Genomic DNA, 24,452 nt, shown 5'->3' on the forward strand with positions numbered 1-24,452 from the left:
TTTTGTTTGTTTTTTTCTTTCAGATATTTTATCGGCCGTTTGAGCTGAGGCAGTCGGGGGCGGGGGTAAACGCGACGTGACATTTTCCAATATCACGAAGCGAGTTTGGAAACATCCTCGGCTGAGGTCGCGTGCAAACCTTCAGTGAAAAGCTTGAACCCACTGACCCCGTGTTTCTCTCTACTATTTTTTTTTTACACACAAGCAGGGGCTACATTACCTGCAAACATTAAATAACAAAAAGGCACGGAATAATAAAAATAGTCTCAATTTTTGTATTTTTTTTGCTTCAAATAAACACCAAGTGTCTGGTGGGATGAGATGAATTTTTTTTTAAGTGTTATCCATTGTGCAGGGGTTGGGGGGGGCGAGATGGCTGCGTTCAGGACCCAAAACCACGAGCTCTGCTGGCAGCCAGCCGTGAGTGCTGCTAGAAATAAAACAAGAAATAAGTGCTTTTATCAAAGAAACATACAAGTCTCCCATATTTTCTTTCGTTTTTTTTTTCTTTTTTGCACTTTTTCCCTGAACCCCAGCACTTCTTTGGGTTCGATGCAGACGTGCTTCTTATAGTGCTGCAAGAGAATGTTGTTTTAGGCTGGGACGTTAGATATTAAATCTAAAAAACTGTAGATAAATAAACGTCTGAAGGAATGTCGTGCTTTTTTATTTTTTCACTTTCCTTGTTTTCTTTCTCTTTCTCTCTCTCTCTCTCTCTGCGTGTGTGTCACGCACTAACCCAAACTCTTTCAAAGTCATCTTCTGCACATGATATGAAAGCTATAATAAAGTTGGCGTGTGTAAGCTATAATCTCGACTGAGCTTTCGGCCAGGCTGGATATGAAAAACAAAACAAAAAAAACAAAAAAAAAGAAAAAACAGAGAGAGAGAAAGGGAGAAAGAGAAGCAGATATAGATAATTTCATTCGGGGGATTATTCCAGTCCTGAGGAGTTTATGTATCACAAAAAACAACTGAGCCTTAAAAAAAAAAAAAAAAAAAGAAAAGGTCTGACCTGACGCTGTAACTTGTACAACCAGGCACATCCATCTTTGGACTCGCTTCGATTGTTCTCATATTGTCAGGAAAAGCAGTTTGTAAGTGCACGCCAGATGAGACAAAATAAAAAAAGAAAATTTCCATAAACGGATAATTATTTTCTTCCCCACTGAATCTGGCTTTAATGCTGCGTTGCCGAGAGGCACGATGCGAGTTATTGCTCAATAAATACCAAAGGTTTAATTCCGAGCCAAATGTGTGTCGACGCCTACCGAAGATGTTGGCCTCCTAATGTGTCGAGCAGTTACACTGAATTTTTTTTTTTTTTTAACACACCAGAAGAAAAAGTGTTGCAATACTCTCCGGAAATTAAATTTTGGATTCCAAGGGATCATTATCATTATTAAATCTTTTTTTTTTTTCTGGGGGGGTGGGGCAACTACAGCAACAACAACAACAAAGAAAAAAAACAACAACTCTTAAATTACCTATCAAAGATAAAATTAACTTAGTCATATAGATGCATCAAAAATATTCAGATTACACTTCTTCGACTCAAGTTTCAAATAGAATACATAATTTATGGCTTTTATAAGTTAAAACTAAAGAAAAAAACAAACAAACAAAAGAAGAAAAAAAAAAACGCTTCAATCTACATCAACGTCATAAACCCACAATGTACAAGTTAAATAAATTGGTTTAGAGCAAAATGAATGTCCACGCCGCTTTTGGGTAACACACGCTTCTCATCTGCTACTCAGTGCTTAGGTTGCATCTCGATATTGTACAAAAACATGCTCTGCAAAAAAAAAAAAAAAAAAAAAAAGCTTTAATAAAGTACAAACACGTTACAAAAAAACAGAGGGGCAGTCTTTTACAAATGTCGACGCAGCATCCCTTAGCTGGTGGGGCTGCCCTAAAAACTGAAACAACGTCCCGTCTGCCTGGGCTTGGTGAATCAAAAATAGTTTTCTTGTGTCTTTTCTTCTCATTATTGCTGTGAGAATGGCTCCCTTTGTAGTGCCTCGGTCCAAACACATTCCAGGAAGACAAGTCGGTGCAAGTCTGTTCTTTTATTTTATTTTTCCAACTCCCACCCCTCCCCTACCCCCACCATCATCATCATCATCTCTGCTTTAATTTCCAAGCAGAAGGTGGAGATAGCCGAGGAGAGGACCCAAAAACAAAAAAAAAAAAGGAAAAAAAAAAGAGAGAAAGAAATTCCCCTTTTCATGACATGAAAAAACAAAAGGGGGTTTTGTGCTTGTAAACCGCGACATCACTTGACTTGCCATCCGCGCGTCCCCCTGGTCTTTCCTCAGTACGGCCTCCAGACCGCTTCGTCCATGCGGCCGCCGGGGTTCAGCACGGTCGGCGAGTTGCTGTGGCTCCCGTCGCCGTCCACCCCGCCCTCCGTCTGGCTGGGCAGGTTGGGGTTCACCAGCGAGGTGCCCGTGGAGGCGCTAGTGCAAGGCGGCACCATCCGAGACGGCGAGCGGTCGCCGCCGGGCACCATGGAGAACTGGTACGAGTTGGAGGAGGCGCCGTAGTACAGGTACGGCGTGCTGCTGGTCTGGAAGGGTCCGCTCTGGCTCTGGGTGGAGCCCGGGTACGGCGGGGGGAGGTAGGTGTGGTAGTGGGCGCTGCCGAGCGTCATGGCCGAGGTGACGGGCGGGGTGTAGGTGAAGGTGGCCGGGTAGTGCATGCGCGGGCTGGAGAAGCGGCTGTCCGTGATGGAGGAGAGGCTCGGGAACTGGCGCTCGAACTGGCCGGGGAACGGACTCAGGTCGGAAGACCCTGAAAAAACACGGAGGAAGGAAAAACATCGTTATCAACGTGGAGATCTCATGCACACGGTCAACTTTAGGAGGTTCTTGGAACATTACGGCAATCGGTCAGTGTATTTAATTGAAGTGGCATGTGATAAGCCAACAAAGGGAAGGTAGTAGATAATCAGGAAGTAGGATAGCCTTTCGAGAATTCCCCCCCCCCACAGAATAATGAGCTAGTCACTCTAGCAACACAAAGTCTTACAAAGTATTTTTGGTTCAGCTTCTAGTGCAAACGTCTTAGTATACTGGAAATAAACAAAACTAACTCATAAGTAACATTTCTGCAAGATATAAGGGCTTATTTTAAGTAAATAATTCCTTAATACAGATAAAAAGTAGTAGTTGCATTGGCAGATTATTTCACTTATGACATTTTTCTCATGTTATAAGTGAAATAATCTGGTAATAGTGGTTCCATTGGTAGATTTTGTTTTTTTTTGCAAAATATAAGTTCTATTGAACATGTTTGGGTTTGTTTGTTTTTGCGATTTCTTCTTCTACAACCAAACAAAATAAGTTTCATTGGGATTTTTTTTCTTGTTTTTGATAGATCAACACAAAGTAGAAGTGAAACTGTGAAGTGAAAGGAAACTACACATGGCTTTAGAAAATAAACTAACAACTGTGGTGTCCTGGGAATTATTTGCACAAGCAGCTTTCCCTGCATATTACAGCTGCAAGTCTTTTGCGGTAGGTCTCCGTTAGCTTTGCACACAAGTTTTTCCGTCTACCCTCGAAGCTAGCTGACACTTAACCAGGGTGGATATAAAAGAGGCAGCGCTTCGTATTTTCCAGGCACGTTGTTTCCAGTTTTGACAAAAAGGCTCAAAAGAAATTTGACGCCCTGAAATTGGCGCCCGTCCCTTTAACAAGCTAAAGCTCTTCCCGACACTCTGCCTTTGGCACGTCATCGCAACAACGTTTCTTGTTTACAACCGGTTTTAGGAGAGTTGGGCTGAGAAACAGTTGGTATGATGAGCTCAGCAGACAACAGCTGCTGCCGCTAGTCTGGAGGAGCCGAGTGGGAGGAAGCATTCAGACGCTGCCAAATGGTTGCCACGGGAGATTCAAGGATCCCTCAAAGATGCATGACAGAATCAAATCAATGCTTCAGGTACGTTTTTCATGAGGGAACAAAATGACATAAAGCTACAGAAAAAGTAAATTTTAAATAATTTATAAGAGTCTAACAGGTTTTCTGACACAATGAGCGAACACGTAGCTCATCCATGTTCTCATTGCCTTTGCCTCTCCTTAATGAAAAAGTAAAGTTCGGCACACTTTCTATTTTTTATTTTTTTTTGGGAAAATAAAACCAAGCTTGAAAACCACTTTTTAAGAAGAAGAAGAAAAAAAAACGTTATTAAATTTTGAATTACTTTGTGCCGCTCTCTCACATAAAATCCTAATAAAATAGTTTGCGGTTATCACGTGGCGAAATGTGAAAAAGGCCCAGCAGCTCATTGCACGGCACTGTAATTACACATCTTTTTTTTTTTTTTTTTTTGTGTATCAGTTTTAAAACCTCTTGTAGAATAATTGAATTTAATAAATTTGTCTCTTGAGAAATTCTAAAAAAAAAAACCCCAACAAAGACCCTGCTGTAAATTTACAGTCATTTCGAGCCCAATATGTGTATTCACCAATTGGCAAAATTAACGTTGCGGTTTACGGACTAGCACTTATCTATAAATACTATCTGAATCACCGTTCCTGAGTTTTGATAACCTCCGCTGAGCCACACATGCCTTAATGTATTTAGACATCCGCGCTCCTCTGTGTGTGTGTGTGTTGGCGCATGTTTACGTGTGTCTAAATGATTGTTTATATGCGTGTGGAGTTGGTTTGTGTGTGCGTGTGCTGAGAGTGGATGTGTGTGAATACTGTATGCACATTAAAAAAAAAAAAGAGGCAAGTTGGGATGAATCAGGAGCTGCACATGTGGAAACACTTTGTGCAGAAACAGTTTCCATGAGATCCATAATGAGGCAGGGCTGAGCTCTGATGTGGCTCCTCTCCTCGCCTCCCATCGGCTCCACTGCGTGCGCGTGTATGCATGTGTGTGTGTATACGGGCACGCACGGGTGTGTTTGTGTGCGACGGAGAGAGCCGAGCGGGAGCTGCTCCATCTCACCCTTCGTTCCTCTTTTTGCTTCATCCCTTAAAAAATACCCAAAAACCACTAACTGGCTGCGGCGAGCTTCGCGCTGGGCAAAGAGTTGAAGGAGAATAGGAGGTCCTCCTCCTCCTCCTCCTTCTCTCTCCCCTCCATCCGTCTCCTCTCGGTGGTTTAGTCCAGCCATGGCGCTCTTATCATAAATCACAAGGCGTCTTCCGTGTCACCATGTCTGCTCCGAGAGGACAGGGGGGCTGGGTTGGTGGAGAGGTGGAGAGGAGGGCTGCGGTGTTTATGTGCAGGGAGGGATTGCGAAGCCGGGGTTTGTCGCTAGCGTCAGATAGCATATGCTGCCAATTAGGGCTCTTAAACTTCCTCTTTCCACCAGATTTGTTTGATTCAAATAGCAATAGTGGGCGACTGTCTCTGTTGTGGGGCAGAAGTGTGATCTCAGTGCTGTTCAATAAAATACCGACTCTTGTTTTTAACTGTTTTTTCTCTTCTTTTTTTTTCTGGCCTACCCCGATGCTCAGAGGGGCCCTGTGATGATGAGCCAGATCAAACTTTATTAGCTGAGAGGAAACTAGAGTGTAACAGTGTCTAAATGTTTGGAGGGGCTTTTCAAACAGCGAGGCGTCATTTCCGAATTAGGTGTTATGACTCGGTTTGATGAACTTTTGCGACCACTGCTCAGCACATGGGCTGGGTTGCTAAAAGGGATGATGTTAAATATTTTCCAGGAGCTTGGTGCCATTTTACAGCACCATCGAGCAACTATGTCACCTTCAGTTGTTATAAAATATATGCTAAGCATAACTTTGACTTTGTAATTTGACGCCTTGAAATTGGGCCTCTGTCTCTTTAAGAAGCTCCTGCTCTTAAGGGAACAATGCTTCTCATTATGCTTCATCATTATATTTACAACCGTTCTTAGCAGCGTTGGACTGAGAAGTAGTTTGCATGATGAGCTTAGCGGACTTGCAGTTCCACCAGATGTTTGCTAACTGCTGCTGCCGCTAGTCTGGAGGAGCTGAGAGGAGCAGAAGCTCAGCTCGATTCTGCATTGTTCTCTTAAAGCGCAGTGTCAGAAAGAGTAGGAGCTTCTTAAAGAGACAGACGACCAACTTCAAAGCATTCTTTTTAGTCATGTTTGATATATACAACTGAAGGTAACACAGTTACTTGATTGTGCCATTAGATGGCACTGTGTCCCTAGAAAGTACATAACCCTGCCCCTTTAATTATTATGTGGAAGGATCGTGGATAAACATCATAATATCACACCTTATGATGTTTAGGTGTGATATTACACCTTCCCGTCATTTCCATTTTACAGAGGCAGACAGAGGCCTCTGGTAACTCTGGAGGAGCTGCAGAGACCCAGAGCTAATCTGAAAGAGCCCGTTACCACGGCAACTACAAGTGGTGCACTCTGCAAATCAGATCCGTATGGACGAGTGGCAAGAAGACTTGTTGGACGAGAGCTTCAGAAAGGTCCTTGTAAAGCTGATCTCAAAGGTCACATAGGAGGAGACCCAACAAGTGACCCAAACTGAACTTTTCTTTTTTATTGACCCAAATGCAAAATGCTAAATATGTCGGAGCACACCTTCCCCAAGGTGAAACATGGTGGTTGGAAACTCAGGCTACGGAGATTACATTTTATTTTAAATCAGACATAGGGACATTGGTGAAGTGGCGGATAATTGATTAACATGATTTTAAAAAAAGAAAGACACATTCTGAAGACTTTTCATTTAACCACCTTAGCTTGTTTTATATCATATTAGAAATACATAAACAATAATAAATAATTCAACTCCTTTTTGAAACAAACAAACAAACATTGTTTTGCCTAAAATTGCATAACACGGCATTCATTTAGTGTACATTTGATCCTTTGTAGCAACGGATGCACCTGCAGCTGAAAAAACCACTTCTGTTATCAACATGTGAAAAGCTCAGTCCCTGACGTACATCAACACAATAATCAACAATAATCTGTTGATTATTGTTTGTATTAAATAACTACATAATAATAATTATATTTTGATTAATAACTGGACAGCATCCATCCATCCATTTTCTTTACACCCTTGTCCCTTAGTGGGGTCAGGAGGGCTGCTGGTGCCTATCTCCAGCTAACGTTCCGGGCGAGAGGCGGGGTTCACCCTGGACAGGTCGCCAGTCTGGACAGCAAACGGTGCTTAATAAGAGATTTTGTTTTATTTCACTGGATCTGAACCAGGTGAAGCTAAACGGCCACTTCATGCTTTGGGTTAAAATATATACTTTTTAATCTTATATGTAAAATGTAGATATTTTTTATACAGTTCTTTCTTAATTACTGCTCAGAGTGTTTTTCTTTTAGCAAATTTGAGCCTGTATACTCCAGTAAATGATTGATGACTAAATTAGTTGACGATTATTTTACTAATCGATTCATCTCTGCTTAGAATGGCCTAGTCAAAGGCCAAAACTAAATCCAGCTAAAAATCTGTGTAAAGTCTTATAAATCTAAGTTTACAGATAGTCTACTGCAAACTACAAAGAAGAATTGAAAAAACAAACATTTCCCAAGAGACTAGTAGAAGAGTGGCTCTATAAAGTATTGACATTTCATTTTCCTTCTACAATCCAATTATGCACTGCAGCTCGCTTGTCAATCGTATTACGCACAACTGAAATAGTTAGTGATTGAAAAGTGACAAATTGTGAAAAACTCAAAGGGGCATATCAGTTTCTGTTCGCATGATCTGTGGTACAGATAATGTTACGGAGCCTCCTGACAAGGTGTCAACACGATCTCTGGAAATCAGCGAGCCTGAGGCGCATCACCTCGCGCAGGTGTGCGAGCGGGGCGTTGGGGTTGGCAGGGGAGGGAGGGGAAGAGGCTGGGCTTTGGAACGTGTGCGCATGCTCTCTCGTGCACATCTGTCACTCGGAGAACAAAAGCCCCGGCGCTCGCGAGATGAAAGGCCGAGGGGGGAAAGACCGAGCTAATCAGAGCTGACAGGGCAGCTGGCTGGGTTTTAAACCTTTCTGATGCAGAGTCACACGGCTGCAGCGCTTAATCACTCGCCCTCGCTCGGGGCACATAAACATACTAACATACACCCACACACACACACACACACGAAGAGGAACAAGAAAAAAGAAAAAAAGAAAAAGAAACAGAGAGAGAGAGAGAGAAAAAGAAAGAAACCTACACATGGCAGCAAGTCAAACAGGTGTACGGGGGGAGAAACTAGTTTGGCGGCATGTGAGAGTTTTCAAGGAGTTTTTTTCACGTCGGAGACAAATCGGGATGCAGACGCCGCCGTCGGCGCGAAGAAAGCGGCTAATGCTATTACCCAGAATGCTTTGAGAGAGCGGCGTATCGCTGTAAAGACACTTTATTTGTCAGCCACGACCCTGTTATTATCCCGAGGCCTGTTATTACCCATGCTCCTCTGGGATCAAAGGCGCAGAGCGAAAAAGGAAACAAGCTCTTTTTCTGTCCTCTGTTAGCGAGGCGATCAGACTCATGCTAACAGCAACTTGCTGATAAATGCTGGGTTTTTTTTCGGGGGGGGGGATGTTGAGTGGGGAGGACCTTTTTATTAGCACCAGTGTGTAAAAGTGTGAATGCCCATCTGAAATCACATTTTTACATGTATTAATGTATATAATTGTTTTTCCTTTTTCAGGCCGGTTAGGATTATCAGATTTTTTTCAGTTTGACATCAGGGAACTTTTTATTTTATTTATTTTTTTTTTTAGCTTTTTTTCTAATGCAGAAATTTACATGCAGTTCATTTGCCTAGTGTTTGGTAGTATTGCCTTTTAGTTCGGATGACGTAGATCAGGGGTGTCAAACTCATTTTCATTTTGGGTCATATCAAAAATCTGAATGTTCTTAAACTTTTAAAATATCAATAAATAGCTGCTTCTCCAGGATTTTGCGATTGTTTTAGTGTTTTGTTGCTGTCAAAAATGTAGATTTTGTGGTTATTGTTTGGAAATATTTCCAAGGAATTTTTTACGATATTTGCGCTAATGTATGACTCTAAATGTGACTTTTTATTACTCGCCGTATGAATTACAGACTGTAACTTCACATAAAGAACGGCTGAGGCGGCAGTGACTTAAATTCTGTGTTTTTGATCAATTTTGAGAAAATTTGCAGTAAAATCAGAAAAAATGTGGAGATTTGTTGATTTTGTGTGAATTTTGCAGATCTGTGAAAAACTGGAGGGACTTACTGATGTAATCTGAAGTCTAGAGGGCCACTTGAAAAGCTACGGCGAGCCAGATTTGGCCCCTGGGCCTCGGGTTTGACACCTCTGACGTAGATGAAATATAATGGATACTCTTCCAACACTAGGTTACTGGAATATTGGCTCATTCCTGCAGACATATAGCTACATGAGTGTGTCAGGTGTTTAATTCGTCTTTCTGATGAACACCTTTTTAGTTCTGACCAAAAAATCTTCTGAAGGACTGAGATCATTCTGAAACACTGACTGTGTTGTTGTTAAGGCACTTTGTAGCCAGCTTGGCTCTTTGCTTAGGCTTGTTGTCCATTTGGAAGACGTGAACTTCCTGGCTGAAGTTTGAAAATGATGACAATATTTCCTCAAAATGTTCTTTCCTCAAAATGTCACCATTTTTTTTAAAGGCGCACAGCAAAACACCCAAACAACATGATTCTGTCACTACGGTTCTTCACAGTAGGCTTGTTTGTATCCCATTTTTACCTCCAAAAGTAGCACTAAGCCCTGTAGTCAAACCTTTTCATCAAATCAAACACAAGTCTCTGAAAATGTACGTCCTTATTCCAGAGTTCATTTGTAAACTGTAAACTGCTTTTTTATGTTTGTCTTGGAGTACTGGCTCCTTCCTTACTGAGTGTCTTTTCAGTTAATGTTGGTAAATCATTTTTTCACTATGGATAATAACTCTCCATTACCTGCAGCTGCCTTTGTTCTGGAGTTAATTCTCACATTTCACAATCATCTTTGGGACAGGACAAAGGGTCGCTCTGACCAAATATTTTACATCTTTGACCAGTTTTTTTTTTTTAATGCTGATGGCAAAATCTGAAGGAAATCTATCAGAAATGTATTAGACCATTACCACTGACTTGGATACTGAACTCAATGCATCTCGCTATCTGGGAGATAAAAAATTAAGGACAGTTGACTCATGGGTCACAGACCAGTGCAGCTGAACCGCTGGTGCAGAAGGAGCTAATGCGGCAGAATTTCCTTCCACTGAAGCAAAGCCTTGCAGGATCAGGAGAAACCCCTCAATCATTTCAGTCTGAGAAATGTTCCCCGATTTCAAAACTTTGGCTGAAGTTTTGCGTGTAATACACAACTCCATTGCTGCATCAGAGCGTATATTCACCGTTCAGATCAACATTAAAACAGCCATGAAAATACTTTTTGTCTGAGGCAAAAATCCAAACCCTCACAATAGCCTCCGCAACTGGACTAGAGACATTTGGTCACTCACAAGTGGATGAAAAAGTTGCATGTGTTCATCTAATTTCTGGGCGATGTTGCGATGCAGGTCTCTGTTCAGCTTGTTAGAGAAAAATAAACCGCAAATGAATAAGTCATTGTTATCATTTTATAAGCAGATTATGACAGGATTTGTTTTTCTTTGTTTGACCTCGTCAGTCAAAATGACCGGAAACGAAAGAGTCTAGAGCAACCTCTGCACAGAACCCCTTCATGAACGGCCTAAACATTAAAACGCTGTTTAGAGTTGTCTGTAGTTATTTCAATTCATCTGACTCACTCAAGTGCTGTTAGTCAGCCAATCAGAAGCTTACAAAGCCAGGACATGAACCTCTTAGCTGTCTGAGATTCTTCAAAGTTTTTCGAGTTCATGTGAATTTTCTCTCTCTCGTTAGTTTGGCATTTGGTACTAAAGCAACTGGCAATTCAAACTGATCCGTAACAGGAAAACCTTCTGTCTGATTTAATGCTCCGCAGTGAGAGGACCTGCGTTTATGCGTGATGCATTAAGATATTAGACGTTTATCTTTCCCTAGAGAGTAATGGCTCTACCTGGCAATCGTCTAGGCACGTCACTGATGGCAGGCAGGCCCGTGCCTCGGCTGGAGGAGAGGGGAGTGGTGGAGTGGACAGAGGGGGACGCCATGGGACTCAGGTAGGACGGGTACGGCTGTTCGTACGACCACGGAGGAGAGGACTGGGGCTGACGAGGGTCTGATGGGAAGAAAAGAAGCAAGGAAAGGAAGGGAAAAAAGGAAGCGAGAAAAAAAAAGGGAGAATAATTACAAGTGCCCCAACATGCACATTCAAACACTCCAATCAGTTTTGCTAAAGTCAGACATTTGCAGCAGCTTCTTCCACCCTCCCCCCCCTTGTCTCTTTTCATCTGTAGTTTTATTTAGGATTACAGATATCACTTGTGTGTATTCTGGAAAAGGTTTCCCCAGTGACACAACCAATGTTTACCTCTGAAGAGAAGATCTTCCTGTTTGCCTTATAAAACTTTGTGCTTGGCAGCTGAGAAACAGAAAAGCCTCGCTGGCCCTGGTCCAGGATGTAAACACGCCACGCTAAATACCACAGCGTGATAGACTCTGTTATTGTGTCTGTGCAACGACACAACAGACCGTGAAGGCTCTTTCTGTTTTTTTTCCCTTTAGAAACACTGTAAGCTGTAGGTTGTTGTTCTTAAGGCTACTGGAAGAATAGACTTTGTATTTAGTTGAATAAATGATGCTGAAGTTGGGCTTGAGAAGGAGGGTGAAAGAAAAACACATCAGCAAGCAGGCCGAAAGTTGATATGCAGTGCCAAGAGAAACTTTTCCACTTTTTTCTACATCACGGTGTTAAACTTCAATGTAGTTTATAGGGATTTTACGTGAAACAAAGCGGTGCGTTGTTACAACGTGGAAGGAGGAAGATGCTTTTGGAATATTTAGCTACAAAAAAAAAAAAAGAAAACAGATTCTCAGTTGGATTTCGGTCTAAACCTTCTCCACCTTGTTAAACACAATGTGCCCCACAGCACCACCCTGCCACCACTATGTTACACAACAGGGACTGAATGTTATTTTTATGCTATTTTTTTTTTAAATCCTTCCACAGTTAAGCACAACTCTGTGTTCATCTCCCGATGAAATGCATTGAGGTTTAGCGGTTGCTATGTGAAAAAAAAAGAAAAAAAAAAGAAACGTAAACACTTTAGCCATGGCGCTGCTTTGTATTAAAAACAAAGGACAAAAAGTGCAAGCAGATGAAAATGTACAGCTAGAAAAGTTAAGTGGGAAAAAAGCGCAAGAGGTTGAGTCGAAATGGGAATTTTATTCTTACTTTACGATTTCACAAACTAAACAGATCTGAATATCATTCGGTAAAACGAGTCCGCGTTTTAAGCCAGAGTGTGTAACAGGCGCTGTTTAACCAAGCCTCTAACGATCCCCTTAGAAGCACTACAATGCCCGGCTCCAAAAATAACTGAGACTTTAAATAACCACGTGCGACAGGTTTCCCGATTTGGGAGCGATCGGGTGGCGGCCGTGCCCAGCCGTGAGAGATGGTGTTACCGGCTAAGCTGGAGATTGATTGAGCGACGGGGCAGAGGGGGGGACAGACAATCTCAGACGCAACATAACACGCTCCGCAGACTCTCGTGCCGTCAGGCCGCGGCTCCAGTTGGGGTTTGATGTTTCACAGCGAGTCTGTAAGTGGTTCGGCCGGACAATGCTTGGCAAACGCTCAGCGGTCATAAAGCTTGTGGTGCGAGTCGGAGATTAGGCTCGAGCATCTTCGGTGTCGCATTTCCAACGCATTGTTAAAAAGGACAAAATGTTTCAAATGCCTTGTCTTGACATAAAACATGAATTGTAAGGCGGGTATGTGTGTCATGTGTGCAGTCATAAGTCTTTCTGCAGCTTTAGGCCATGCTGAAGTTTATGTCGTAAAAAAAGCTGGAGATGCTTTCATTTTTTTTGGATTACACTCAGAGACGGGTAGAGTGCCCAGCAAATGTACTCAAGTAAGAGTAGCACTACTTCACCATATTTTTACTCAAGTGAAAGTAAAAAAAATGGAAACGTCCAAGAGAAAAAACTTCATTTAATATTCAAAAATGGCATCATCACACAGGCCAAAATATGAAATTAAGTGGAAATTTTGGTATTTTAAGGATCAAAATGACAATGATTCACATAAGTAACAAAAAGTAATGTTTTCAAATCAGTGGGTAGGGAATCCAGAAATTGTACTCAAGTCAGAGCAGTAATACTTCATAATAAAAGTACTCAAGTAAAAGTAAAAAGTACAGAGTAGTACAAAAACTCCTAAAAGTAAATGTAATTGAGTGAATGTAACTAGTTGCTCCACAAACTCTGCTTACACTCAACGCCTTGTTATCGCCATCCTTTAAACACCAGGTGGATGTTTAACACTTGAACTACTCGCCGTGACAAAAGCTAACCGTAGTAGCTCACCTGTTATCTGTGTCTGACCCTGCGGGTTGAAGGTGTTGGCTGCAGTGTTGAGAGCTGGCCGGGGCGTTTGCGTGGGAACCGTGACCCTCACCCTCATCCTCTCAAGCTCACTAAGGCGGTCTGAGAACAGGCCGGTTTTGGGCGGGTCCTCAAGTTTCTGACGATGCCCTGAACAAAACAAAAGAAAGAAAGCGAGGAGAAGAAGAAGGAGGGGCTACATCAGTTACGTTCATGTGACAATGGCAGGACTTATCATTTTGGCAAAGACAACTTGAGGCAACTACTGTTACAGGTTGTTGCAACCAGTATGTGGGCTTGGAAGTCTTTTTCTGACCGGCTTTCCTGTCCCTTCTGAGAAGAAACAATCCCCACAGGAAAAGGGGAAGAGTTGGTATGGGTGGTAATCAGTATCAGTTTTCTGCCACACGTTGGTGTTTTGCGTGTGACTTGTTACTACAAAGTATATCAAGTGTATGATGAAAACGTTCAGTTTCAACAAATATCCTCTGCAAGATGACAAGTCAGATCTTTGGTGCTATGACTCTCAGTTTGCTTTTCCAAGTCAGTGGGATGATTCAGGCTACTTTATGGCACCTAATCCACAAAAGGCTAGGCTAATATCTAGCATTGCCTTGGATGACAACTTGGAGAGAAATATACCGAATCTCTGAAGATGCATGTGTTTTGTTTGAACCTAAGGAAGAAGCTTGAAATAAACTAAATTTCTTTTCTATTCTCATATAGGTCAAGTAATCAGACGCGTCTGATCGTTTCTATGCCAGTGATATTCAGCTCTACTGTTCTTCACTTTGTCTCTTCGGCTGGATGCGAGAGCCAGAGGCGGAGATTTGATTTATGCAGTGCTACTGGAGAACAAGCTTTTCTGCGTTGTGATTGTTTTGAGTTTATAATTAGCACCACAGTGGCTAATTGTTTTCGTAGGCCAGGTTAGCCTGGTAGCACTCATTCAGGTGTTTGCAGGTCCACCCAGTGGACATGCACCAAATCTGCCCAAATGTAGCGAAGGAGAGCAGAGAAGGTATTTGAAATGGTGTAATTGGAGGCATCGTGATGCACCAAAAACGACGAGGCTCTGCGGCGAATGTGACAGTTCCTCCACGAGCTAAACCACCGACCCACTAACCCACCAGGCCACCGGGAAAGCCCCCGGTCGTCCCATCAGCCAGTCCACCCACTAATACTGTTAGATATGCAACTGTAGCTACTAGTAAACAATAAAAAATCATGAACTTAGATAACCCATGTGCGGTAAGCCGCAACATACCAGACCAAGTACACTTTCTTCTTCTGAGCCCAACCCTTTTCCATCCCTATCAAGCCTGCAGTGGGAACCCAATCAAAACCTTCCCAGGCCGTGGGCCAGGTGTGGACTGCCGTTCAGTGAAGGTGGGGCCTTGCGCACACACACATACACACATGCATAGTTCTTTTCAGCACCGACACAGCACTGTGTCAGTATGTCTGTCTGGTCTTGCACTAGTTCCCCTGTAAAAGCGGTAAAGTAAATATCAAACAGAGGAGAGCAGAAACTCCTGCTGTGTTTGGCCGAGCTCCAGCTGGCTCGGGCAGAAACAGTGAGCTACTTCAGAATCCTGCCCAACCTGCCTGCAGTCAGAGCTGGGAACAAAGGCCTGGCACTACACCTACAACTCAGGGTGGGTGTTGAAGAGAGCAGACATGAGGATAAACAAAAAAAAAAAAAAAGACAGTCATCATTTGTGTTTCTAAAGCATCACATAGACGGAAAAAAAAAGAGAAAAGAAAGGTTTATCAAATGCATCACTGACATCCTGGCTGGAGGAGCTTTGCTGCGTAACGTGTTCAGCTTTCCAAGCTTCTGCAAGACTTTTTACCCTTTAATGGGTAAATAAATGCAAAATGACAAGAGTGGATTCTTCCAGAGTCACCCATTACAGCTTGGCACCTTTCCACCTCTGCAACTCCGCTTTATTTCGACCTCAGATATGCCATTAAAAACCATCTTGCTCTTCACAACAAATTATTTCACTGTGGAACAACATCTTGGAACCAAAAACACCAAAAATCTTGCTGCAATGAATCAGACTGGAGGGGGGGAAAAAGGAGTCATTGATTGGTCAGACAGGATGTAATTATATCAGTATAATTGTAGTGTGATCTCTGTGATTGCCTTGGTGCGGACAAGATATATTGTTTGTAAGATCATGTGAAAATAAGAGTCTTGAACATAGAAGCTCATGATTCTGTATTAAAAATGTTCTCTTCTTAGTCTGATGTCATATTTTAACTTTTAATGTCATGTTTTATTAGCTTAGCATAAATGAAACAGCGTGTCTGATCAATCTATATAATGTGCTGCACTTAGTGAAGTGAGTTACTGAAATAAGTGAACTTTTCACTAATATTGTAACTTCTTGAGGATGGACAGATGAACAGACAGTCTTTACAAGGCCAAATACATCAGTTTGTTTTACTGAAACAAGATAAGTCTTGAAAAATGACGGTCTTTGTCTCTGAGCACTTTAACAAGCTAACCACGCTTTTCGTGCTGCTTTTCAGCGGACTCCGGCCTCTGTTACCGCCTTCGTCCGCCATCTTCACGATGTCCTCAGCTGTTGTTGTGTTGTTTTTCAGACTCCACGGGAAAGGCTGAGTCTGATTTAACGTCGCACGCAGAGAGAGCAAAATATCTGGTGTCGACAGTAATTCACTTCCATACTTCATTAATAGTGTGTCTCCATCATTCCGGCGGGTAATTTATTCATGTCGAGGCATTCCTCGTTCCTCTGTGTAAGCCGTGCCCAGTCAATCATAGCGTTTCCATTTTAAAACAGGCAGCGTTTCTGTCCTAAAAAAGCCCCGGGACACAGTGTAGGCTTTGTGCTCGGCCTGTCTCCGGGTGATGGAAATAAATAGCTAAAGGAGTTCCAAGTGAGATGAGGGGGACAGACACAAGTAGGAGGAGGACAGGGTGAGGAAGAGACCCCCAATGACCAGTAAATTAAGAGCTCTGAACCAGTCAGGCGACACAGGCCCCATTAGGCTGCAACAAATGGTGAAACGGTTAAGAGAGGGTTTTGGATCACAACGTCTCTTTGCAGGAGGATCCCGAAAAAACAAACGTGGTATTTGGACAGGTTAAATTTACTGTTACTGTAAATATTTACAGTTAAGTGAGAAGTCAGCTCGGTGGCTCAGGCTGTAAATCATTCATAGAGAAAAAGGTCGGGTTGCTTCGGTCGCTTCCTTAAACCCTAAACCCCCAAATTAAAGGCCACAGGATCCTAAAACTACTCGACACGCTCCAAATTAAAATACTCAATAATTCAAAGTAGAACAAGAAAGTCAAAAAGCAAAAAAAAACAACAACAACAAAGAAACAAAAGTGTTTCAAGATGGATTTTGGAAAACAACTATGTGAAACTGCTCACATGCTCAAAATAAAGCAACACATTAAAACAGTTTTAGACACCAAAAGTCCCATGTGGAAATGTTACCAGACTCAGCAGTCATGGTAAGTTGTTCTACTCTACAGCCACACCTGAACAAATATACACCAACTTTTATGACTCATGAGAAATAAGAGAAGAAGAAGAAAAAAAAAAAGGTCCATTGGATCCAATGAATCATAAGGTACAAAATGAACTTAAAAACAGAGTTTATGCCTTCTGGAAACAAGTTTCAAATAAATTTACTTTAAAATTGAGTTCTAATGAGGTCGGCTATATTTGGTGGGAAGCAGCATGACATTTTTTTTTGTCAAACAAAACAGTTGTTTTTTTTTTAACAAGGAGGTGAGCTGATAATGATTTGGGCTTGTGGTAAAGTGAAGAGCCTTTCACAATCAGAGGTGGGGATGGATTTGAGTAAATACCGATGTGTTGTGGACTGGGTGAACTGTTGTAGTTTGGGTACAAAAGAACTTACTTGATGCATTGTAAATTGGTGCCCACCACAGATAGCTAATGATTTAGTTAATAAGTTAGTTTTAAAATTTTACTCATAATATCGTAAGGAAATGTGGTTTTATGGCGCCGACAAATATTATTAAAGTGTTTATCTGTAATATTTCACAAGTCACTTGGTCCAAAAATGATTCAGAACCAAAACAAAGGGAAATATGGGGCAAGACTAATTTTTAGGAAACAAAATTGTTTGAGATTTAAGCAGTTTATGAGTACTTCTATCCATATTTCTATGTCTAATACCTAAACAATAAACTGATTGGCTGTGGTTTAAGTACACAAGGATGATACTGTTAAATGCAGAAGGAAAGGATTTAATGGCAATGTGTAGGTATGAGGTGATGGTAAAGGTCTGAGCTGACCATCGAAACTCTGAAAAAAAGGAAACAAGCCAGTTACAGTAACCACAATAATCAGGTAGTGCACATCAATTTTGCTTTTGCAAATATAAAGAATTTAACATAAAAATATACAGCAAGTACTGTACCCTTAGTCTGGTTACTGCCAGATATGAGCTTTTTTTTTAACTGCTTGGTAAAATATTAATATGTAGGTTGAGTTAGGTTTTGTAGGAACTATCAAAAACTTCAGGGAGTTGAAAAACTATTGGTTCATTCTGGATGGGAATAGTACAGTCTGAGCAAAAATGAATACATTGCCAGAGCATCACGAGTTTGATGTGGCCAGAGAGTCTGTCAGAACAGTAATGGTCACCAGACAGAAAGGATTGTCCTGGCAATACCAGGGCAATACAAAGTCCTGGTATTGCCTGTTATTGAATGGATCTACAACCTCATTAAATGTTTTAGCTAAGTGTTGACGCTGAACCTATGATGCTAAAGATTAGTCTACATTGGAACCTAATTACATCCAGGTTAGAGTAATTCTTCTAGGTGTTCAGTTTTTTTCTTTTCGTTTTGCTAATTTGCTTCCTGGTCTATCAGGTTTGAAGGTTGTATATTTGGACACAGAATACCAGCCCCCCCCCCCCCCAAAAAAAAAAAAAAAAAAAAAAAAAACGAAAACACTTCTTTCACAAACTGCAGGAATGGAAGATGTCAACAATAACATTTAGGGACCAATCTACGCTCCCAACAGCCAGACCTCAAGCCCATTAGCTTAGCAAGCCTTGACGGTAAATACAGTTTTTCATGAGTTAATTACACCTTTTAGAGGACAACAGTTGCCAAACACAAGACAACTCAGCTGTTTTATCGGAACCCTCGCTGGGTGGAGGAATGAGCTGGGGGTATTTAAAGGAGCGGGAAAAGCGGATGATTTCACTGCCTTAGGGAAAGTCCCTGAGATTCCCATCATCCCTGTGAAAACAGCGGAGATTTTCGATAGCGCCTGCCACTTCCCTGCCCAGCCAGCGGCCGGAAACACGGACAGATTCAGACCAGATGTGAGCAACTTTAACACACTCTTGTGAAGCAAAAAAAAAAAGAAAGAGAGAGAGAGAGAGAGAGAAAGGAGGTATGGAAACGTCTGGACATGCGATCATGAACAAGAGCATCATTGCACACTGACACTGGCACCATTGGGTCAGGCACATGCAAACACACAGACACACACACACACAACCAGAAATAATAACGGATCAATAACATTTCTTCAGATTATATCTTGAACCACTGTACTCTGATCCTAGAATAGTATTATTGTAGCCGTCTGGATTCAACTCTCAGCTGTTGATCTGATAAGTGTTACTTAAAGCAAGCAGGCAACAGAATACAAGTCCTCAATGATTAATGGCTGCATTAGAATGAATCTGATTCCGAGGACAGAAATCTCGAACAAATGACTTGTCTCTCATGTGCCCCCAGCACAGGATCTCGCTTAAATACAGCGCGGCTCGTTTAGCTAGCTAGCTTAGCTGATTGTGCTGGATTTACTGTGTCCGCTTTTCTTTTTCAAACGTTCCACAGCTCAAAATGTTATGAATCTTGGATGTAAATTGGTAAAACAAGCCCATTTGGTTGCTGTCCAAGAATAAGACAGGAAGATTTATGTCCCTCCTGCTAAATTTCGTTCACAAAAAACACGCAGCTTTAGCCAATACAGGGATAGCGTAGCTTAGCAAAGGGAAGTGATATGAAATGAGTCAGTCTGTCTGAATTAAGCAAACAAAGCATTCATTTCATGCCTACAAGTAAAAAAAAAAAAAATTCACTTTTTTACACCTGGTGTCTTTATGAACTCATCAAAAACAGAAGAAAATGACAAAATCATCCGGTAAATGGTCTTTATCTTTAAGGCACAAATTCAAGTAAACTTGTTTAAGCTCATTGAATTATTTTTCATTAATATTAAATCCTTCAAACGGCTTGAGTAAAAGTTTCTGCTTAAGTACTAAGTTCTTGCAAAATATCACAACTTTGCTTGCTGTTCAGTAGTAATCAAGCAGAGGTTGAATGTCAGCCTCAAGTAAAAGTTTTAAAATGTTGCTTTTTTAAAACCAATATAATCTTCCAAATTCCATCATTTTGTCAAGACATTTCCAAACAACAGTTAGACTTTTCCCCTCTTTTGTTTTCTCACAAAAAGAAAAAAAAATCAGATTTATTCACTTACATGTCGCCCCAAAGTTGTATTTTTGAATATTTTGAGGTAAACAACTAGTCAATTTTGACTACTATGTGTTTAAAACATAGTGATAGCTACAGTATAAACAGATTATTTCCACTTTGAGTAGCACATACTAGTATATTTAAGGCAGATATGAATGAGCTTGGCTGTTTACATCACAGCTAATGATTCAGACAATAATTTATACCAGAGAATCAACCACTAAATTGAGCCTAAGTATAACCATGATGGTAATATTCCATCATACTTTTCCTGCAGTCAGGAAGTCCCTTCAGTGAGAAGCCATAATTAAAATTACGACCAGAAGTTTTCACGTATGGATCATACAGCAATCTGTTGCTGCACTCCCCCAGCCAGCTGGCTGAAAAATGGCTACTACTTTGAATCCTGAAAAAGTCTGCAAAAATCTTAAAAGAGAGTGGACACCAGCGTCTTCTACCCAATCAGTGCAATTCTTTAGCTGAAGTCTATTTGATATTTGCTGAGCTAACAGACTGCTAGAAGATGATAAAAGACGCCGGTTGTCTCTCACACGGAGTCGGCTTTGCTTCAAGGTGTCAAACAAGCCAGGCAATCTGAAAGATCAGCAGGGAAGTGGTTGAGATGAAAGGTGAAAGGTGCCGCCACGTCGGACCCATTTCACCTTCTGTGCTCCAACCACCAGACTCCTCCTCCCTCCTTCGAAACAGCACCGCGGCACGTTGGGCCTGAATGAAGTGGTGATGCGATGTTGCTACGAGAACAAGCACCATCGCTACAGACTGCAAAGCAAATGTTGTGTACTTTTGATTAACAACTGGCCATAACCCTTTTACTATGAGTGAGTCTGCAGCTGCTCAAAAAACACTGCTTTATCTTTTCTTTTGGGGGTTTCAGGTATTCACATCCAGAGCATGAAGTAAAAGATCCAAGAACATCATTTGCTGGTGTTGTTTTTAGCAATGAGCTTGGGTTTATTGTTAAAGTTTTGGTTGGACCAAAAACCTCCTTGATCCAAAGCAATATTCTTCTATTAAAACAGCACGGAAACGTCTAAAAAAAAATGTTTAAAAAACCCTTTGTGAGAGTAAAATGTTTTTGGTGATTTAGGATTCCCAACAAAATACTGTCAAGTTATTGGGAAAATTTATGGTAATATCCCTTTTTGCAAAAATCAAATCCTCCTCATTGACATCTCTTTTGTCCCTAGAAAAGGCGAATTCCAGAAACGCGCACACACACATCAACAGAAAGGTCTTCTGCGTATCGCCTCGGCTCAGAAACGTGTGACGGAAACGCATGTTTTCGTCACATGTTTGAGAATAAAGACAAAATGCAAATTTATTGTCCCATCATGCCCTCTGCTGAGGCCTTCATGGTCGCTTGGTGAGTTTGGACAATTGGGGTTGTTTCAAAGTCCACAGGCCCTCCTTCCCGTCCCGCGGGGCCGCCATCGAATCAGCCAGTCAGTGACGGCGAAACAGTAAATCTGACGAATGAATAAACCGGCCCTGTATTTCAGTGCATTTCTTTTTATTATTATTATTCAATGCTCTCACAGTGGCCGTGTTGTTTTTGTGGGGCTCTCAGGAGCAATGAATTATTTCAGGTGACGATCCGAAACTGGCAGAGCGTGGCGGCGGCGGCGGCAAAACGGGTGATTCGGTGTGGTCCGAGTGCCTGTCCGCCATGGGGGTCTGGTGTAAAAGCCCGGAGGAGAGGAGGGCGGGAAGAGAGGAGACACGGCGGAGGGAGGAGAATGAAAACAGATTTTTTTTGTGTGTGAGGAGAGAAAAATAGGAAGGAGTGAAAAAACAAAAAGCGAGATGAGAAAGGAGGTGTGGAAGACGAGGCAGCGAGCGAAAAAGAGAAGTGGGAGAGGGAAAAAAAAAGAGAAAGAGGGAGCCAGGCTGTCGTGGAGCTCTGCCAGCCGTCTGTGTGGTCCGTGCGTTCCAGCCTGGAGGAAGCTAGCCAGGCGAGGGAAGGGCACACACACACACACACGCACACACACACACATGCAGCAACTCCCAGAGGCCATACATTTATTCAACACACTTTATACACATTTGTACAATACTGTACAAAGTTTAAAGAGCAAGGCAGACAGTTTGGGCTGTGTGCGGTTTCCAGACAGGCTCCCTCTGCACCTTTCTGCTCACATTAAAGTGTTTTGACTCAGAACAGGGGAGAACAAATCCGAGAGATGTTTTTATTTTGGTGCAGCTCAGAGAGAAACCAGATCCAGACATAGTCCTTTTTGTCATTATCTCTTTATGATTCACTTTGTGTCTCTTTATTCCTCTGTGTTCCTCTTTGTCTTGCCCTCTCTGTGAATAATTCTGTGTTGTAGGAGTCTTGGCACCTCTTCAAGGAACTTCATAAGACATTCAAGTGACTGGCTGCCTTGGGAAAAGCCTGGAGTATTTTTGCTCTTGTTTCATCGCCCTCCTCATCCCTCCTCACCCTCCTCTTTTTCTCTCCTTCTTTCTCGATCCTGCTTTTTGATTTCTTTTCCTCCTGATGTTTGGGTGAGTTTTATTCGTCCGGTTCCCATTGCGAAAAGCCTCAAGACGAAGGTGATTCTTTTGCAATCCTCCTACCTGGATTGAGTCAAGAAGTTCTGCTTTTTTTTTTCCCCACAAGTTGCTCAAAACATCAACCTTAGAGATTAAACATGCCTTGAATCCTGTGTCTAATTTGTTTAAATAAAAGCCAGCCACTGATAACATCTAAAGATCCTCGTCTGCAATTAGCATCTGTAAAGGTACTTACCGTCAGGTTTGAACATGAATTGCAACTTTCAGACTGAAAAGAAAGTCAAATGTAAAATGCGTAGGTAAATAAATCGTTAGTATGATTGACTAAATAAAAATAAATTGCTTAAAGAGCTCTTCCCGTCTCCATGGAAAAGGCACGTCGATTTTTCTGCTCAGTGTGAAAAATTCAGCTTCCTCGCTTCTATTTCCACCCGGGTTTAGCTCTAAAGTACAGTTTTCAGAAGAGAAGTCCAAACTATTACCAACGTATTTCGTGTAACTCTAGAAGGACGTGAAAAAGGAGGTTTATATTGGGTTTAATGTAGTAGAAAGTACAACCTGTTATTGCTGTCTTTTATGTTTCCCAAAATCGAGGATTAAAAGTCATGCTGTGTAAGATAAACAATTAACAGCAGCAATTTGTCAAGTGTCACCGAGTGTCTAACTACGCCCTTTTAAAATCCGCCACAAAGAAAACAGCTTGAATGTCACGCTGTGGGACAGTGCATTCGTCCTACGACATCATCGAAAAAAAAACACTTCTTAATATTTATGTTCACGCATTTTCAGGCCTTTCATCCGCAGCTACATTTAAAGGCAGAATGCTGTGAAAACTTGGCTCGTATTCCCTTTGATCGCGTCCACAGCGCCTGGCAAAGTATTGAGACTATTATGTTACTGACCAGCACAAAATAGTGAAGGAGAGGGGAAAACAGATACTTTTTGAAACAGCTCAAGCTCTTTCAGATTGGATGGATAGCTTGTTAAAACATCTATTATGAGGACTTGCCACAGATTCTAAAGACTTTTGAAATCGGACCCGAAGGCGGCTATTCTAGTCTAGTGTAACAGTGTCGTGTGTTGGGAGATGTCAACTAAAATGTCAACTGTCTGTCTACTTGTGATTCCAGGTTTTTTGTTCACGGTCATGTCATTACCTTGGTAGGTTAGCACTGTTTGTTGGTGAATCAAATGAAAACACATCCGAGTTTGTGGTTGTAACAAGACAAAGTGTGAAAATGTCCAAGATGTTTGAAGCAGCATCCAGCTTCTATGCGCCACAAATCTGGAAGAAACTTCCAGAAACCTGAAAACATGCCGAAACACCGAGTTCCTTTAAATCGGTCTGTTTTGGTTAGCAGTAAGTTGAACATTGATCAACCTGTTTGACGATTGCTGGTTACTGTATTATGTTTGTACGCCGTAAAACCTTTGAACTGCAGAAATGGGCAATCAGAATAAACTTGACTTTACTGATTTAACTTTGGTAAAGTACTATGTCTGACATTCAGGAGGTCAACAGCAGTCATTTAGCCCTGCATATTGAAACAGACATGATTTTTGTTAGCTCATCCCACAGGTTTTACATTTGACTTTAAGTATTTTAAACAATATGATTAACTGAATCACATGTAGGTATATTTTAGTTTGAATCTTCCAGCTCTGCAACACTTTACATCTAAAACTGAAGCTGCTGTAATGCTAAAGGCATTAAAAAAAACAACATATGCACATACAAGTACAGTGGCTTTGTGAGTGTGTGGATGTGTATCACAGGGGCTTCTGGCTTGGCAGACAGGTCTTCTGAACCACTAATATTGTCTGCAGGCTTTTAAGTAACCAGGGCCTCCTCACCAGACTTGTTAACACCCTGACCAAAACCGAACCAAAACACCCGCCCCCTCGCTCCCATCCCCAAACCCAGAAGCCCCAAGTCTCGACTTGTCCAGGTGCCAA

The 24,452-nt window shown here is 41.7% G+C and overlaps 1 protein-coding gene across 6 annotated transcripts in view; it reads right to left on the bottom strand.

Annotated features, from left to right (window-relative positions):
- LOC103148026 (RUNX family transcription factor 2) overlaps nt 1-24,452 on the bottom strand; it is a 60,666-nt gene continuing 36,214 nt past the window's right edge. For 3 of the 6 annotated variants that reach the window (XM_007566622.2, XM_007566621.2, XM_007566623.2), the window contains 3 exons: nt 13,424-13,591; nt 11,007-11,168; nt 1-2,796 (listed from right to left, as the gene is read on the bottom strand). In XM_007566622.2, coding sequence (XP_007566684.1) covers nt 2,318-2,796; nt 11,007-11,168; nt 13,424-13,591 — 809 coding nt within the window. In that variant the 3' untranslated portion in view covers nt 1-2,317. The remainder of the gene's footprint in view (nt 2,797-11,006; nt 11,169-13,423; nt 13,592-24,452) is intronic. The other 3 variants (XM_016678933.1, XM_007566625.2, XM_016678934.1) reach the window with 2 other exon arrangements.

This window comes from Poecilia formosa, unplaced genomic scaffold, assembly GCF_000485575.1.
Source record: "Poecilia formosa unplaced genomic scaffold, Poecilia_formosa-5.1.2 Scaffold195, whole genome shotgun sequence".
NCBI lineage: Eukaryota > Metazoa > Chordata > Actinopteri > Cyprinodontiformes > Poeciliidae > Poecilia > Poecilia formosa.